Genomic DNA, 18,507 nt, shown 5'->3' with positions numbered 1-18,507 from the left:
TGGCAGCCCTGGGAAAGAGAAGAAGGTGTGCTTGGCTTGAGGTCAAGAGGGTATGGGCCAGGGCACAGAGGGGACAGCTGGGTGTGTGTGTGTGTATGTGTGACTGCTGTCTTAACAAGATGCTGGCAGGGACCAGAAAAAGAGCATCTGCTACTAACTAGCCCCCACCCACCACCCCTCTACAGTTCTGCTAAGATCTGCCCATTGGTGCCAGAGAGAGCTGGGTCTCAGCTTCTAGACAGAAAAAAGGATCTCAGGCTTGGGGCTGGGGCTCAGGGTTAGGAATGCAGGTACAGGAGGAGAGGGGAGTATACTTTAGATCTGTCTTCCCCAAAGATAGAAGGGTTCCAGTATCTTGCTGGGAGTGGAAGCTAAAGGAAAAGAAGTGGTCATCCAGCATCAGACCCGTCAACTGAGAAATTCTGGGGGGAAAGTGGTCAGAGCCTGAGTCTATGTGAGAGGATGGGGAACAGAGTGAAGGGCAGGGGCTCAAAGGCTGGAACTCTGGAGATTTTTGGAGTGGGGTGCTGAAGGGGCCAAGCAATAAAATCAAGGGGTGGGGGGGGGGTCTAAGCTCCAGCAAATCTCAGGGGACGTAAGGGACTCTGAGTGTAAAGATCTAGGGTCCAAAATGAAGCTGAGAGTCTGTCTTGAGAGACTTGGAGCCAGGGAGGAAGTAGGAGCTTTGGGGCCTGATGGGGCAGAGATCACTCGTCAAGAACGCAGGGGGACAAGGTCCCAGGGCTTCGACCCAACAAAGGACCTTGATAAGGGGAGGGGGCAAGGAGCCGCACTCCCAGATACTACAATGGGCCGGGGCTGGCGGGGCGGGGCGGGGTGGGGCGGACTCTGGGCGGGGCAGGGCTGGAGGCTGGGCCGGGGTCCCGGGGGCCGGGGCGGGGCCGGGCTAGCGCTGCGCAGCCGCGGGGCGGCCGCTGCGCATGCGGGACTCACAGGGCTGCAGCCGGCGCCGCGGCCACTCCCGGTAGCATGAAGGACCGAACCCAGGAGCTCCGCACCGTGAGTACGGCCCCCGCGCGCTGCCGCTCGCCGCTCGCCGCCTGCCCTGCGCGCCGGCTACTCCTCGCCCGGCTTCGGCGGTCACCCGGTCGCAGACCCTGCGTCCCCGACCTGGACCGGAGAGAGCGTGGCGGAGCTGGGAACCCCGATCCCCCGAGTCCCACCCCTCCGCACCCCTCAGGGGTCACGGGCTGGCGTGAGCTCGGCCCCGTTGGCCCGCGGGCTGGCGGCTGGAATCCGGGTCTTAGATAAACTTTTGGGCGCTTCCTTGTTTGGGGGAGCGGTCGGAGGGGTATTAATCGGATATCAAGGACAGGACAGAAGCCTGACCTCCCTCCTGGCCCGCGAAGCAAGTCCGGCCTCTGTCCCCACACGGTATTTGGTCACTGACCCTCCTGTCCCTGCTCTGGTATAGACAGACAGACGACGGGACCGCGGTGGGAAGGGGTCCGGACCTGCCCAGAGCCTCGCTGCGGGGTGCGCTGCGGAAACCTGGCGGTCGGGTGGAGCCGGGCTACATGGCGGGTGCTGGCTCGCGGGGCGCCTGGCCTCCCCCCTACCTCCCATCACCTGTAGCTCCCATCACCTGTGGCTCCCCACCGGGTCGCGATTGGGATCTGCTGCCTGCCGGGGTGCGGGAGGGGTCAGACCCTCCTCGGTCCACTTTCATGGCTTCCAGGCAGCCCGGCACAGCATTTCCAAACCCTTCCGGGGTTCTCAAGTCCGATTCAGACCTGGATCTGTTTTCCACCTGTGTCTCAGAGGCCCCCGGGGTGTGGCTCTTGGAGCGGGGTTTGGGGGGAGTAGGGACGTGCAAAGGTTTTGAGTTAGAGCCCACCCTCTCCCAGCCCTGAGACCCCTGCAGCCTGCCCATCTACAACCCCGCCCCCTCTCCTGCCTTCTGCCATTTAGCTAGATGTTTGCACCTCTGCCCCCAGGCCTTTGAGGGTCAGTGAAGGAAATGAAGCCTGCCTGCCTGTAGCTCAGGTTGAGTTGGGTCAGGTCCCCTGGCTGACCACCCTGCTGCTACGTCCTGCCTGCTGTCCTCTGGGGGAGCCTTAGCTCAGTGACTCTCCAGAACCCTACCCCTGCAGCGCACCTTGGAACCAGAGATCTAGGTCCCCTCTTTTGGAAAGTTTCAAGGGTCCGTTGGGCTTTTGATCCCATGGCTTGTCCTCACTGCCCAGAGGCTCCCTGTGTTTGTGCTTGGCAATCTGGGGCTGGGACTTGAACATTCCTGCCTCCATTTCCCTCTTGCTCTGGCTGCCAGCCCCAATCCATCACAGTCAGACCTGTGTTATTCCTGGCTGTGTGCCCAGCCCCAAAGGTAAACCCCAGGAGGTTTCAAAGGAATATGGTCCCTCACGTTCCTGTGTGGTATCTGAATACTTCCCTGCCAGCCCTTGCGGTTGCCCTCAAGTTTCCTGTGCTGTATTGAGTCAGAAAGAGTTATCTTTGCATTGAATGGTCTTGTGATGCATCTGCTGATGTTTGGGCACCTGGTGGGTCAGACAAGAGTATATGTGGGAACCAATGGTCAGAGGGAACACAATCCTCTACATCTGACAGGACATCTGGCTCATCAGCCTTTATCCCCTCTGCTGAAGGGGAAACTTAGGCATAAGAGAGCAAGTGGCTTACCTCGTAGATCAAGAGGGATGGTAGAAAGGGGCTTTGCCTAGTCTTGAAGACAGGCAGACTTAGGCCTGGCTGGGACTGGGTGATCCCCAGGAGAGCTTGAGTTGTAGGGAGCACAAACCCAGGTCTGTTGCTCTGGTATGTGTTTCTGTGACCCCTCCAACTCCCCACCTCACCCCACAGTAGCCCAGATGGGCTCTTAGATGATAAGGCATTGTTTTTTCTATGAATCAACTGAGACTTCCTCTCTAGACCCCAGCCTTAAGGTATTCTGAACCCATGGAAGCTGCCATACTTATTGCTGGAAGGTATGCCCATTAGAGATTTCTAGCAGTCTCAGTGTGGTGCTGGCAGGAACCCACAATGGCGGTGTGGAACAGTCTGGGGGCTGCCATTCCTATAAGTCTCTCTCTGGGCCTCAAGTTCCCATCTATGAAGTGGAGGTAGGAAAACCTAGAACCCAGATTCTCGGAACATGGAGGGTGATCACAGGTCTCCTAACTCTGACTCCATATTTGGGGGAGACCTTGAACTCCAGGGGTCAGAATTTTCAGACCAGAATACCCAGGAACCAAGAGGCCAGTACGGGCTAGGCTGGACAGAGGTGGTACTTGGGACAATAATTTGTACCACCCCCATCCCACCCTCCTCCCTGCTCCTCCCCCTTCCCTACCCAGTGCCACCACATTTGGAAGGAAGACCAGCAAAGGGAGTTTATTTATAAAAGTCACATGTGGTGAAGGAGCTGGCACGTTTCCTCGGTGCTCTGCAGGCCCGATTCAGCCCTCCAGCCTTCTCTAGTTCCCTCCTCTCATATGGAGAGTGAAAGGATCATCTAGGCAGTGTGGGGCCTCAACAGTGTAGGCAGCCCTCAGAGATCAGAAGGGCAACTGGAGGCTTAAGAGGGGCAAAAACAGCCCAGAGTCATACAACCTGGGAGAATTTTGGGGCACGGTGTCCTAGGCAGCCCTGCCTGTCTCCTTTCCTCAATTTGGAGGCCTCCCTGGTTTCCTTTCGGAGGACTTCTTGGAGCTGATTCACCCCTCCCTGGACCCAGAACACTTTATCTACATGCTGGGCTGTGTGGGACACAAGTGATCTTCAGCAGGAGCCAAAGGACAGAGGGAGGAGGGAGAGTTGGGGTGGCCAAACCTGGGAAGAGGCCTTCCTGGAAGAAGAGGACTTGGGATGACTCAGGAGGAGGAGTTTGATTTGAATGGGAGAAGAAAGGTGGTCCAAAAAGAGGGACCAAGGTGAGGAAAAGCAGAGAGTGGGAATGCCCTACCAAGAGAGAATGATAGGTGGTTATGATACCTGGTCTAGAGCAGGGCCCGGCCCACTGGAGCAGCCAGAGAAGGCCTGGTAGGAAGCCCAGTGTACCCCTTTGCCCACCAGTTTCCCTTTTCTCTCATGCTGCTGGGAAGACACTGGGGGTCCTAGAGCAACAACAGGCAGGTTTGTGCCTTAACCTCTCTGCTCATTTCATCTGTACCATGGAGGCAGTAGGATCTGCCTTGCAGAGTAGAAAAAATGGGGGTGTAAGAGTAGGCCTAGGGTGGCGTCTCCTTTTCTCTCTCCAATTACTTCCTTGGGATCCCCCATCCACCCAAAAAAAACCCAAAACAAAACAATGGATTTGAGCACATTTTCATCTGGGATGCAGCTGGAATGTTCTTTAGGACTATCTAGTCCACCTCCTATCTTACAAATTGGAAAACTGAGATCCAGAAAGGGCTAGGGGTTTATCCAAGGTCACACAGCATCCGGGGGCAGAGCCCAGCCCCTTTCCACTTCCTGAAGCTGCCACCCTGAGCTCCTTTATGGCCCTGATAAAGGGTAGACCCTGCTAAGAGCAGGGATCTGATGGAGGAGGGAGTACACAGGATGGGGAGGGATGAAAGGATCAGACTAGAGAAGAGCCCTCTTTCCTGGAGATCCAGCTTGGCCTCTCATACACCCGACTGGGCTCTGGACCTCTCTCCTCTAGTGATACTGACTTTGATTAGTCATTAAAAAGAAGAAGGGGAAAAAAATAGCCCTTGAGGCAGACAACAGCAACTCCTACTCAGTAGGAATGAATCAACCCTGCCGGCTGGCCTGCTGCCATCCCTGGGGACTGGCCTGCAGGCGCCTCTTAGAAGAATCAAAACTCTCATGTCCTGGGATCCTGGAGCCTTTACCAGGTGAGACCACCAGGGCTGCCTGGCCTCCACTAGGAGAAGCTTAGGGCTCCCTGCCAATAGTTCTAGTGGGATCTTCTCTTCCTGAAGGTTGCTGTGGTGAGGGCAGTAACCCCCTCAAATCCCCCCCCCACCAGGTTTTTATTCCTGATTGCTCAGGCTGGAGCTGGCGAGGCCCAAGCTGAGATAGCCAGCCGGTCAAAGGAATGAGACCAGACCAGAGGTTCTCAATCCTGAGGGGCCTCACCAGCCCCAGCCCCATAAATTCTGATTTGACCTCTCTGGGGTAGGACCCTGAAAGCTGTTTTTATCAAATCCCTCCAAGGGATGGTGGTGCTGGACCAGGGTTGAGAACCACTGAAGGATGAACAGAAAACACCAGGACAAATGGAATGTTAGTTGGATGTAAGAAGAGAAGGAAGAGTATAGGTATCTCCCAGTTTCTGACTTGAGGAGCCCTTGGGAACAGGGGTTCTAAGCAGGAGTTTTCAGAGAAGGGGATACAGGAGGAAGAGGTGGAGCCTAGTTTTGGCCAGGTGGCAGGCAGGATGCCCACATGATATCTGGGTGCGTTGATCCAGAGGACGTTTGCTCCTTCAAGCTTGTAATTGTCCCATGGCTCGAGCTGCCACTTCCATTTGGAAGCCTCCCAGGTCCCCAGTTGCAACCCAGCCTTCTTTCTGGAGCTGTGACTGCCACTTAGAGAGGGTTGGTGGATTCCTAAGGGAGTCGGGGCCCTAATCATTCAACAAATATCTAGATAACCACTTTGTGTATGTGTATATTCACTCTGGCCAGCCTAGGACATGAGGAAGATGGCATGCCAGCTAGTTCCTAGTTCCTTTTGGTCAGGAGTGTGTGTGTCTGGATTGGGGGCAGAGGCGATAGGGGTGCTGGCATTCTACATCCTTGTCATTTATTCAGTGTCCAGTGAGAACTGATTAGGAGTCTGAGTTCATCTGGAAGACATATCTAGAAAGGTGTTACAGGGCTCTGGCCTAGATGTGGTTGAGGTTTCAGGGGGCAACAGACTCAGGAGTCATCAGATTCTCACAAGTTGGAACAAGGATCAGAACAAATGAAGAAATGAAACAAAAAAAATTCCTTCACTTGAACCCAAAATCCAGCCAAGAAAACAGTGATAGGGAAGGGCTTGAGGCTTTCCTTGGCAGGAAGTATTGAACTATAGGATCACTTATGTGACCTTTGGCTGAATTAACAGAGGTAGAATATGTAGAAAGAGGGAGGGGATGGGCTAGCTCTTTGGTACTGCTGAGACCACAATCAGCAAGAGGTTCTGTTTGTGTCCTGTACTACAAGGGAAGATAGAGGCCAGGCTGAACAAGTCAGGGGCAGGAGCTACAATTTAGAGCCCCTGGGAAGGATCTGAAGGGGAGGGAATAATGAACCTTGAAAAGAAAATTCCAAGTAGGATATGGATGCTGCCTTCAGATTTCTGGCATGGCCAGCCAAGGGAGAGGGCACCAGCGGGTTATTTATGGCCTGGGTCTGAACCACAGGAAAGGGAGGGACTTTTCCAACAATTGGGGCTGCCCAGGATGGCAGAGCTGCCTGGGGAAGCTAATGAGCTTGCCATCACAGGTGTGCAAGCTGAGGCTGGAAGCTAGGGCTAAAGTAACTTTTCAGGTGCCTTAGGGCCTGAGAGTCTATGGCTGTGGCTCCAGTAGGGATGTGAACAGGTGTGGGGAACCAGAGGAGCGAGATACTGACCCTGGGGAGCTGGGGAAGGCCTCTGGGAGGAGGCGGCATCTAAGCCTGAGGAGCATGTCAGCGTCATGGAATCAGCATCCCAGGCAGAGAGAACTGCATGTGAAAGCAGGGAGGAAAGCAGGTGGATTGTAGAGGTAGGGAGCCTATTATAGGTGGAGTATGCTGGGATCAGATTTCAGGCTGGGGCAGTGAGGTGAAGAGGAGGGTGGGGGGTGAAAAGTCCTAAGGAGGAACAAGTGGTAGGACTTAGTAAGGAAGGGTCTCCTTGGAGCATCCCCTCAAGGTTTTGCTTGGAGCTATGGCTGATTTGACCAGAGCTGTGAGGTTAAGCTCTAAACCCTCCAATTGTCTTTGGGGCCATTCTGAATGCCTCAACCTTGGTGCCCCAGTCAGACCTTGGCCCAAGATGGCCCATTCTCCAGCTCTACCCTCATAGATGGAGAGCCTGGAGGAAGGTTCTCCTGCAAACCTTCTGTTGGAGAAACTACCCAAGTCCATCCTTCAGTCCTCTGGGGAGGCTGTGGAGGTAGCAGGTCAGAGCTGGCTGGACATCTGAGGCCCAAAGAGGGATACCAGCCCAGATCCCAGGTGACTCAGGTACCCTTGTTGTTGGTCCTAGCTGGTCACTACTCTGGGAAGCGAGCTGGAAAATTCTCCTTCTGCCCCTTTTTTTAAATCCTCACCTGAGGACGTTTTTGCATTTATCTTTAGATAGAGCGGGAGGGAGGGAGGGAGGGTGGAAGAGGGGAAGAAAGAGAGAGAAACATCTATGTGAGAGAGACACATTAAATGGCTGCCACCCACACAGCCCCAACCGGAGTGGGGATGAACAGCAAACTGAGGTACATGCCCTTAGCAGGAACCGAACCCAGGACTCTCTGGTCTGCGGTCTGACGCTCTAACTGCTGAGCCAGACCTGCCAGGGCTCTCCTTCTGCCTCTTTGAGTCCACCCTTGTCCTTCTCTGGGCACCCAAAGAACAGAGAGGGAAGAGTGCTAAATGGCAGGAGCTCCTAGGGTCACTTGCCAACCTAGCAAGCTGCCCAGGAAGGGGAACTGGGCTCTTCCAGGTTGCACTCTGCTTCAGTTTCCCTAGAGAATGCTCCTCTGGCTCAGCTCCTGGGTGGCGGGTGGTCTAAAAGTGTGAAAATGGCCCCTAAATTTTCTATGTCTATGGGTGGGCTTGGTGAGGGAAGGGAGGCCACCTGCTAGCAGCTGCAGGCACTTGTGGGAGCCAGGATTTATTTTAGCTGCTGGGGGAGGAGGTGTGATCTCAATGAGAGGGGCCCCTCCGTGCTGTCTCCATAAAGTTCCTAGCCAAGCCCCACTTTGTTGGGGTAGTAGGACCCCCACAATCCCAAGGGCATAGCCCTTTACAACATGCTTTGCTTCCTTATCCTTCCTCAGCCCTCCCTCCCTGCAGCCAGGTGTCACTGTCCCCATTTTGTAGAGGAGAAATAGACCCACAGGGTAAATAGCTCAGCTTCCTTATCCCCTCGACTTCTGCCTGCCTCTATCCTGGGCCCTGAGGTGAGGGCCAGCGCCTAGCCAGCTAGTGCAGCCTACCCTTGGGGCACTGAGAAATGAAGAAGCATAACTGAGCCTGAGAAGCCCAGTCCTGCCCTGAGTATCCTGGCCTTGACTGTGGAGAGGGGCCTGTCAGCAGAATGGGCTGACCCTGGCCAAGTCAGGGTGTGGAGTGGACAGTGATGAACATGGCCAGCATGCTGGAAGTCAGAGGTGTAATTACCCCTACCTTGTGATGAGGGTGGCTTTTGTACAGCTGCTCTTGGGGCAGTAGAGTGGGTTCTGCACCTGTGGCTAGAACTAAGGCAGGCCCCAAGCCAAGTGGCAACATGACTGGCCTCTTGTACCTCCTGGGCCCAGCTCTGTGCCTGGAAAGAGGGTCAAAGCCCCATGTCAAGACTGACCAGGAGAGAGAGAGAGAGAGGATCCTGAGAGGACTGAGTGGGGAAGGAAAGTCGGCGCCTGGCCGAGCTCTGTACAAGGCAGTCTCTCTCAGGCATGTCGGGTGCTGTGGGGATGGCCTTATGTTTGAGCCATTTAGCCTTTTGGGAGGGAGGTGTTGGCATGCCCAGACCTGGGACAGCCCAGGCCTCTCCTTCCAGGGCCCTCCCAGAAAAGAGAGTGTGGGAACTTCTAGCCAGGAGAGTAGACAACTCTGGCTTCCAGGTGGCCTGTCTCAGGCAAGGTCTGTGAGTTGGGGCCAATGGCCTAGGGACCAAGACCTGAGGTTTTCTTGCCCAGCCAGTGGCAGGGTCTTCTGAGTAGCACCTGAGTAAGGGGGGTTCTGGGAGGACCTCAGCCCTGTGGGAAGGGGCAGACAGCTAGACAGAAGTCCCTGGCCTGGAGATAGAGACTTGGCCCTGTCACCAACTTGACAGGGCAAGGCCCTTCTCCTTATGCTGGGTCACCAGGGATCTTTCAGGTCTCACCATGGGTGGGAGCTGAGGGCACAGCCAGGCCTTCTCCCTGCCAAGAGGACAGAGCAGGATGGTCAGGTCCCTGGAGCTGTAACCTGCAAGCCTGCTATATATGGATGACAGGCAATTTGGGGTCTGGGTCCAGTGGTCCTACCACAAGTACGCTTATGTGTACACACCTCCGTGCAGGCCAAGGACAGCGATGATGACGATGACGTCACTGTCACTGTGGACCGAGACCGCTTCATGGATGAATTCTTCGAACAGGTGGGAGCCAGCCTCTCCCCATACACTGGCAGGTCTGGGGTGACCACATCTCAACTCTGAGCCAGGTCTTGCGCTTACACACCTGTTCCTGGCTCAGCAGCCCTCAGGCACCAATTAATGAACCTATTTTGAGAGTGAATAGACTGAAGCTCAGAGGGGAGCAAAGCCCACTCCTCCTCACCCCAGTCTAGACTGAACTTGGAGCAGCCAGCCCCACCACCACCACTGGCCCAACCTGGCCCTGAGTTCAATTTCTTGCCCCACTCTGGACAAGCAATGGGCCCAAGAAGCCCTGTCCCTGGATTTTCTCCTGACCACCTGGCCTTGGTCTACAGGTAGAAGAGATCCGAGGCTTTATTGACAAGATCTCGGAGAATGTGGAGGAGGTGAAGCGGAAGCACAGCGCCATCCTGGCCTCCCCCAACCCTGATGAGAGTGAGTGCGTGTAGGTGTGAGGGGTGGGTTTTAGGCCCTGTAGGCCTCCAGGCAGGTGCTGCTGCCTGGTCAGGTTGGGGAGGGCTCTGTGGGAACCTCAGGATAGGGGGGTCAGTGCCCAGTATCACATGCTGGACCCAGGTCTCCGCAAAGACTTCCATGGTGGGACAGGTAGTCCTCCTCAGACCTGGGTGGAGTCAGGCGGGCAGCCTGCCCTCTCTAGGTAAAATGGCTTTTTTTCCTAAGGCCCTGGGCTGGCTACAGCCCTGGGATTCTGGGAGGAATGAAAGGAGGGAGGAAGCTTACTCTGATGAAAGGAGGCCTCTCAGCCTGGCCCCTCCCCTTCCTTTGCCTCCCTGGAGAGCAGATGGCAGCTCTGAAGCATCAACGCTGTAGGAGGGCAAGCTGGCCAAGCAGGCAGAGCTTCCGGAAAGAGCTGGCGGCCTTGACATCTGGCCACTGGTACCTTGGAGCAGGCATTTTCAAGGCTCCAGGAAGTCACTTCTATCCCTCTGCACAGGGAGCCTGTGTGTATGTCTGCATTCCACTCTGTCCCCAGACAGGTCTCCCTGTCACAATTCCTGTTGAGGTGTTGATTACTACATAATTATGTGCCAGACTGACAACATGCAGGCTGGAGATCCCCTACTCTGGAGGGAGCTCACCCTAGCCCCAGGGGACAGTGATGGGCCAGGGCTCACTGCCGCCACCCAGGCACTCAGGGCTTGCTCTCGGTTTCATCTCCAGCACTGCCACCCTGTCCGTGGCCCCTCGCCTCCAGGCCCACAGGCATCCCCGAACACCCAGAAAAAAATCCACAGCCCCAAATTGTGGTTGAACTCAAGGCCAATGCCACACCAACCAAGCCCAGTGCCAGGCCCTTGGAAGGCAAAATGAGTCAGCTGGGAGCCTGGGTGACTGTCCCAGAAAGGGGTACAAAGAAGAGGGAAACCACCCAAAGCACAGCATACATCCAGTGATCCAGTGCAGTCATCATGTTTTGCCCCTCTCCCCAGGGGCTTGTTTGGGACAGCAGCATGTGACATGGTTTATCTGTGTGCCCATGTGTAGCTGGGCCAGTAGTGTGTCAGTGGTGGATCACTGCTGGTGAGAAGGGGGCTAATTGTGAGGCAGGAAATTTAAATCTCTGGAGATTTGGCTTCTCACCTGCTGGAAGGTGGGGTGGTATGGGGCAACACGCTGCCTAGCTCCTCCCTGGGCTCCCTTGTGCTGCCTTTGGCACTTCTCCCCATGTCACACAGCAGTGGCCAGCTCAGAATTGCTACCTGTGAGTTGAGCATTTAGGAGGGCTGAGTAAAGTAAAGGGTTCTAGGGCAAAGGCAAGGAGAGTTAAGGAGAAGTCACAAGGAAAGATAGCAGTGAATGGAGGGGGCTTTCCTGGGCTGAGGCTTGCTCTGGCTTCTCTGGGGGCTGCTATCCGGGCTGGGCTATTTTGGATCTGAGCTAAAAAGGCTGAGATGTTAGAGCAGCAGCTGGTAACAAGTTTTTCTTTGTTCATACAAAAGAGGCTCCCTCCTCCACTCCTTAAAGCCCCCCACTCCACCTCACTCATATTCCACTTGGGAGTGGCCTCATCTGATCCTCCATTGTAAATGCCCCTCCCCAGTCCCTTATAGAAAAAGCCCCAGCCCTGGAAGCAAGCGGAGCATAGATAAGAAAGGTTGCAGCCAGGAGCTCAGTTGTGGTTCCTCTGGGATGTAGAGTCAGGGGGGCTGCCCTGAGGCTGGGGTGCTGCCAGGACCCATTGCTCCACCTAGCACCCTAGAAGGAAGCAGCTATCTTTCCCCCCTTTGCCAACAAACCCCTTGCAGGGAGTGGGTCAAGCTGAGCACTCTCATGGCCTCTGTCAGCTTTTAGGGAGATGGTTCCAGTTGGAACAAGGGTCAGAAGCTACCCACCTCCCTCAACTTCACCCTCTCATAGGCCCAGCTGTCTGCTACCTCCAGGGCCAATTATGTTCCAAGGGGCCCACCTCTTTACCCAGACCAGGTGCCTCCCGCCCCCATCCACCCACTGGGCACTCACAGTTGGCCTTCACCTGGGGAGAGGGGCTTTGTGAATAAAACAAGGTCTGTTCTGCCCAGGTGCTTGATGTAGGGGCTGCCTTCTGCCTCCCTGATCCCTGGCCCTGTCAGCCCACTGGCTGGATGCTTAACCCCCTGAGCCACTAGGTAATGCTAGGTGAGCCCACACACCCCCCCCCCCCCCGTCTTTAACTCAGGCAAGTATCAAGTAAATGCTCCCCAGTGCCAACTCCAGCATCACCAGCTGCTCCACAATTATTTCTGCCTTAAATTTAGACCCATCTGTTATCTACAGGGGGTAGGGGAACCTGTGAAAGGGAGGCTCCTTGGAAGACAGAACGAGAGGGGGTGAGGCTACAGCTGGTATGGCCCTGGCCCAGGATTGGAGGGGTAGGCAGAGCCTTAGCCAAGGAAGAAGGAAGACCCAGGACCCAGGGTCCTGATCATTGGCATGGGGAACCCAGGGTGTTAACCCCCACCCTTCTGCCTCCCCAGAGACAAAGGAGGAGCTGGAAGAACTCATGTCCGACATAAAGAAGACTGCAAACAAAGTGCGCTCAAAGTTGAAGAGTGAGTCTGGGCTCCAGCCTTGTCTAAGGTGGGGGGCATTCCAAGCCTGCTTCCTCCACACAGCCCAGGGGGTTTCATCAACTTTGAGGGGTACACTGGGTCTTGCTTTCCTTTATGAGGCTGCCATCATGTGCCATTCACTCAGCAGCTTCCTTGCAGGCCTGTTTGCGCCAGGCTCTGGGCTGGCCCTTGGGACATATGCCTGAGGCTTTGTCCATGGAGTGCTCCACTCTGGGCACTGTCCCCTACTTCACCTAAAGAAGTTAGAGGAGTGGCCAGCACTGCCTGCTTCCACACACAGCCTCCATGTGCTTGTGTGAGCATCGATGTGCATGCCCAGAATGCATGGGCCTAGGGGCTGTTTGACCTGCAGGTTGCAACCACTTGGCCCTCCCCACTCTGGACATGGCCCCATGTTGGGTGTACAGCCTTCCTGAGCAGGAAAGAGACAGCATGAGCCTGAGCCACCAGGCCTAATAAACAGTAGGTGCTTGCAGACACACAGCTTGGTATGTGCCTGAGGCCTTACAAGTAGGCGTGCAAATGTGCACACATCTACACAAGCATCATGCCTAGAAGGGCCCTTGTTGGCTCCTCCTCCATCAGTGCCTGGCCCTCCCTTTTCCTCTGTTTCCTATGTGACCCCACTTACAGGCCATACAAGTTACCCCCTGGAGAGTTCCTAAACCAGGTCCTGGGTCTGTGGGTCAGGGGTCAGTTGTAAATGGGGGCAGATTATGGCTCAGCAGCCATCTGTTCCCTCAGGCATTGAGCAGAGCATCGAGCAGGAAGAAGGCCTGAACCGCTCATCCGCCGACCTGAGGATCCGGAAGACACAGGTTGGGCCTGGGCCTCTGGGGGTAGGCAGCTGGCCTCTGAGGCTCTCGGGCCTTGTGGGACTAGGACTGACTCCTACATCCCATCTCGGACCCCCAGCACTCTACATTGTCCCGGAAGTTTGTGGAAGTCATGTCTGAGTACAATGCGACACAGTGTGACTACAGGGAGCGCTGCAAGGGCCGGATCCAGAGGCAGCTGGAGATCAGTAAGCTGAAGGGGTAGGGCTGGGGCTGAGGCCTGGCCAAGGCTGAGGAACTGAGCAGGGCTGCTGCTGAATTCCTTGGGGAGGGCTGCATTCAGTGTGACCCCCGCTTGCAGCTGGCCGGACCACAACCAGTGAGGAGCTGGAGGACATGCTAGAGAGTGGGAACCCGGCTATTTTTGCCTCTGGGGTAAGTGTGGACCCCACCCTTCCCACAGGAACCTCTCCTACCAGGACCTGTCCCACCATGACCCTGGAGTGCTTGATATGGGCAATATTTGGACACAGCCACCTTGTGAGGCAGTTTTTAGAGAAAAGGACATGTTCCAGAGAGGGAAGGGGACCAGGTCAAGGTCACATAAATATTAGTGGCAAAGGTCTCCTGTTTCCTCTGTTGGCTCTACTTCCTTGCTACCCTTGCCTATTCACCACCAGCTTGAGCCTCCTTCTACCATCCTCAATACCTTTTGTCCCTCCCAGAGGACATGGTGCCCTTGACCATCTCTAAGTTCAAGTGAAGCTCTACTCTGCTATGCAGGGGGGGCTTCCTGAAAGGTAGCATAGCCCAACTGGTGTGGTTCAGTGGATTGAGCATCGTCCCATGATCTGACAGGTCCTGGTTTGATTCCCAGTCAGGGCACATGCTTGGGTTTCAGGCTTGATCCCCAGTAGGGGGCGTGCAGGAGGCAGCCAATCAATGTGTCTCTCTCACATCAATGTTTCTCTCCCTTCCTCTCTAAAAAAAAATCAATAAAAACATATTTTAAAAAAGAGGTGGCATACAAGTGGGGGGTTTAGGGGTATGGGTTCTAGGAGGAGAAAGTGGGGGACAGCTATATTCAGTGCAGGAAGAAGAAAAGGAGAGGGGACAGGAGAACGGCGGTTTAAGGCCTGTGTCCATGCAGCAGTCATCTGCTCTGTGCAACGCTGGTGATAAGAGCTATCACTTAGCAGTTACCATGCACAAGCACAAGTAGGGAGTGTTAATAGCCCCATATTACAGGTAGAAAATCAGGCCTCTGAGAAGTTAGGTAACAGCTAGTAAGAGCTGAGCAGAAAGTAGGGGGAGGGTTGCAGCTGAGGAAGAAGCCTCAGGCCCTCCTTCCAGAACATTCTGTGCAGGCCACTGCCCATCCCAGCTACTTTTGCAGTTGGCCTCCTGCTGTCCTGTTCCCCACCCCCAACCCCCTTCAGCAAGTGCCTGGGTCCCAGCCCACTGCTCCGATTCCTAGATCATCATGGACTCCAGCATTTCTAAGCAGGCCTTGAGTGAGATTGAGACACGGCACAGTGAGATCATTAAGCTGGAGAACAGCATCCGTGAACTGCACGACATGTTCATGGACATGGCCATGCTTGTGGAGAGCCAGGTGAGCACCTGGGGCCCCACTGCCCTGCCCCTCAGCCCATGGCAGCACCCAGGGCTGCACTAACCCTCCCCTTTCTGCCCAACATGCTGCCCTGCCTGGGAGGGACTGAGTCTTCAGGTAACTAACCACCTGCTATTGAAATTGCCTCCAGGGCCTCACTCACCTAAAGGCCCCCCTGCATGGCTCAGCCACCAGGCCCCAGGTGCTGCATGGCTCTGCTTGGCCCTCCAGGACCCCAGGCCCTGCATGGCCCTACCCACTTTGTCCTGTCTTATCCACTAGGTGTTTGTCATGTAGGCACTGTGGATGGGCATTTTTATAGGAGCTGGAGGTACAGCAGTGACCAGGACAGCTGAGGGCCTGCTTCCTGGAGCTAATGTCTGTTGGATGAAGAACAGCAAAAGTAAATGACAACTGGAATATTCTCCAGTTTCACCAAGTGCTCAGGAAATGTTAGAAAGCAGCATGGTGAAAGAACAGTGGTTCTCAAACTTGAAAGTGCCCAAGAATCACTTGGAGGGCTTGTAAGTTTCCCTGTTCCAATCCCCATTCACAGAGATCAATAGTTCAGGGTAGGAGTCCATGAATTTGCATTTCTAACATGCTCAAGGGTGATGCTGATGCTACTAGTCCAAGGGTCACACTTGGAATACCATTTTTCTTTTTTTTTTATCCTCACCCGAGGACATTTTTCCATTTTTTTTTTTTTTGGTAGAGTGGGAGGGAGAGAGAGGAACAGAGAGAGAGAGAAACATTGATGTGAAAGGAACACATCGAGTGGCTGCCACCCGCACGACCGACCAGGGCCAGGGCCAAACTGCAACCAAGGTACGCGCCCTTAGCGGGAACCGAACCCGGGTCTCTCAGGACCGCAGGCCAACGCTCTAACCGCTGAGCCAAACCAGCCAGGGCGGAATACCATTTTGATACAGCACAGTGGAGGCCACTTTGGATGGGGTGGCTAGAGGCCTCTCTGAGGAGATGGTGTTTGAGTTCTGGGGACATCCCAGAGGAGAATAAAGAGCTAGCCCAGGCAGAGGGACCAGCAACACCATGGTCCTGACATATTTGAGGAGCAGAAAGGTGGTCCATGCAACTAGAGCACAGGGGCAATTAAAGATGAGGTAGACAGGGGCCTTGGCAGATGAAGTCTCTTCTAGATTGGAGGGTCTTAAGTGCAGGGGTGGTGTGATCTGAGTCAGGAAGCAGGGAGGTCATGAGGATGCTGCTGTTGCCATCCCAGTGAGAGATTATGGTGACATGGATGCCATGGGAACAGTGGACTTAAATTGAGAGCTGTCAGTTTTCAGCAAGCTGCTGCTGGGAATTTTGGACAGTATCATGGTTGGAGTGGCCTCTGCAGGCTGCATGGAACCAGACTGCAGTGCCCAAGAGGGCTATAGGGTTGGCGGGGCAGGGGAGGGGGGTGTTTCTTAAAGGTTGAAGACTAAATACAGAGCTAGACAAAACCATCATGCTCCGGGGAGGATGGAATAGGGGCTTACTGTGGTCACCTTGTGAGCTGTGGCCACAGTCTGGCCCACCCACTCCTACACTTGCCTTCCTCTGCCCAGCACTGTCCTCTGTCCTGTACCAGACACTAGGTTCAGGGCCCCAGCTGAGCATTCTTTGCATGGTCCTCACTCCCTTGGCTGAGACTGCATGGCCAGTTCCCTCCCCAGGATGGCTGCTCTGCAGGGAGAGGCCGGAACTGTCAGGGACGCCTGGCCCGTGGGGCACAGGTACCCCATCCTCCTCACACTCCTTTTCTCTCTAACCTCAGGGCATTTTCCTGAAGTCCTGCCCCAAACCCAATCCTGACCTGGAGGAGGGCCCTCTGGAGCTCGGATTCCCCTGGCCCTGCAGGGGGAGATGATTGACAGGATCGAGTACAACGTGGAGCAGTCGGTGGACTATGTGGAGAGGGCCGTGTCTGACACTAAGAAGGCCGTTAAGTACCAGAGCAAGGCGCGCCGGGTCAGTAGCCCCAACTCTGCCCAATCACGTTTTCACACACCCATCGGTGATTACAGCTCCCGCTCCACTCTGCTTCTGTCCCACCTCTCAGCTCTTACTACAGCCTCATCCACCTCTCCCAGATCTTCAGTCCCTCATTATAACCACCTTCGGGCCCATCCCAGGTCATCACCTTTTCCCTCTTCAGCCCCCAGACTCTCCAGCTCTCAACCCTCATTATAGCCCTCTCTTATAGCCCCAATTGCCTCTAAGCTCTGCCCAGCCCCAGCCGCTCCCATATCTTGACTGAAGACTTTCCTTTTCCTTCTTGTTTTCTGGTGCAGAAGAAGATCATGATCATCATCTGCTGTGTGGTCCTGGGGATTGTCATTGCCTCCATCTTTGGAGGTATCTTTGGATAGAAACTACCCCACCTGCCTCTCCACTCTGGATGGTTCACCCTAAGGAGGCCGCCCTCTGGCTGCTGACTCCCTTCGGCTCAGAGCCCCCTCCTGCCCACCCCATACTGCTCTTTTCTTTGCCATGGGGCCCTCCATACCCACCCTGACCTGAGCCGTCATGTGCATGATCTTTGTTAACAGTGTGTGTCTGTACAAAAGAGACAGAGGAGAGCTAGGCTGAGAAACAGCTAGCAGGGTGGGGATGGGTCGGCAAGGGACAGACTCAGGCCCTGGCCCAGGCTGCCTCACCCTTCCCAGGCAGAGCTGCCCAGGTAGCCATGTTCCCCCTTCCTCTGCCTTCAGTAATTCCACTCTTGACCTGGGGGGTCAGTTCTCGCCAGGTATCCAAACGCTCTGGACCCCAACTTTGCCTCCTACTGACCCACCCATCTACCCTGTCCTCTCCAGCTGTCCTCCAAAGCCCAGCCCCCTAAGGGGTGGGGACCAGCTGGCCACATGGTGCTGCTTTTCAGGTTAGCGGAGGTATGGCCCTGAGAGACAGCCCAGCTCTAAGCTTCTAACAGCCAGTCACTGCCAGGGAGGCTCAGGGTGCTGTGGCCAGGTGGCTGGCCCTTTCAAGACCAGGCTCCCTCCCCTACCTAGGGGCAGAATACAACAGGTCTTCAGCTGCCTCAACCTCCCCACATTCCTAGAGCCCCAAGAGCAACTCTCCACTCCCCCAGGCTATGCCTGACCCCACATAACATTCTGGAAGAGGCTGACTGGTGCAAGGTCTCCAGCCACTCTTGGAGCTAGGGAGGTAGACCAGACCCCTCAGCCCCAGCCCATAGCCTGGGCCAGCCATTCTCCCCAGCAGGCCTTAGTTGGGTCCTCAAGCCATTGTGTGTTGTTGCATGTTTGGGACAGTGGTCCCTGCTCTCTTGTGCTCTGGGAAGTCAAATGTTACTTCAGGCCTGCAGTCACATTCTGCCCTTGCTGTCTCCCATTGATGTGCCACGTGAATGTCAGGTGTCTTGGATGCAGTATTCAGCAGCCAGCCAGGGAGGGGTACTTCCCTCCCCACCATCTTGGGGCCTCTCAAGTCAGAAACATGCCCTTACTTCAAGATCCCTCTCTCCCTTGTTGACAGGCAAGGAGTGTGCATGCGAGTGCATGCAGTAGGGGATGGGGCCATGTCTAAGCCCCACCTTCCCTCAGCTTTGCTCCTGTCCAGTGACTGACCACTGTCCGTGTTGCCTTCTTTAATGACTTCCCTCCTCTCCTCTACCCCTTCACCACTGTCCGTGTTGCCTTCTTTAATGACTTCCCTCCTCTCCTCTACCCCTTCACCAAAGGTCTTGGTACAACCAGCTCCGTTTTGTGAAATTTTTATGTAGAATAAACATTTG

General features: G+C 55.2%; 1 protein-coding gene across 2 annotated transcripts; it reads left to right on the top strand.

The window, feature by feature from the left end:
* The first annotated feature begins 971 nt into the window (after positions 1 to 971).
* STX1A (syntaxin 1A) lies at positions 972 to 18,381 on the top strand. Of its 2 annotated transcripts, XM_036279449.1 has the most exons (11): positions 972 to 1,020; positions 9,202 to 9,279; positions 9,615 to 9,714; positions 12,255 to 12,329; positions 13,095 to 13,168; positions 13,266 to 13,374; positions 13,488 to 13,561; positions 14,604 to 14,741; positions 16,608 to 16,718; positions 17,042 to 17,105; positions 18,249 to 18,381. In XM_036279449.1, the coding sequence occupies exons 1-11, from the start codon at positions 991 to 993 to the stop codon at positions 18,278 to 18,280; spliced, it is 885 nt and encodes a 294-aa protein (XP_036135342.1). In that variant the 5' UTR covers positions 972 to 990; the 3' UTR covers positions 18,281 to 18,381. The 2 variants fall into 2 exon arrangements, with proteins under 2 accessions (XP_036135342.1, XP_036135343.1); XM_036279450.1 differs by lacking the exons at positions 17,042 to 17,105; positions 18,249 to 18,381 and having other exon boundaries at positions 16,525 to 16,682.
* Positions 18,382 to 18,507: the final 126 nt, after the last annotated feature.

The sequence above is a fragment of the Molossus molossus genome, unplaced genomic scaffold (genome assembly GCF_014108415.1).
Source record: "Molossus molossus isolate mMolMol1 unplaced genomic scaffold, mMolMol1.p scaffold_m16_p_3, whole genome shotgun sequence".
NCBI lineage: Eukaryota > Metazoa > Chordata > Mammalia > Chiroptera > Molossidae > Molossus > Molossus molossus.
This window is presented reverse-complemented; position numbering and strand designations above follow the sequence as displayed.

Bases quoted from the DNA above. Each gene is read 5' to 3' on its own strand.
- STX1A (XM_036279449.1), top strand. From the start codon at position 991: ATGAAGGACCGAACCCAGGAGCTCCGCACC. The intron at 9,715-12,254 runs GTGAGTGCGTGT...CTGCCTCCCCAG, and splicing joins CTCCCCCAACCCTGATGAGA to AGACAAAGGAGGAGCTGGAA. The intron at 17,106-18,248 runs GTATCTTTGGAT...CCTTGTTGACAG, and splicing joins CATTGCCTCCATCTTTGGAG to GCAAGGAGTGTGCATGCGAG.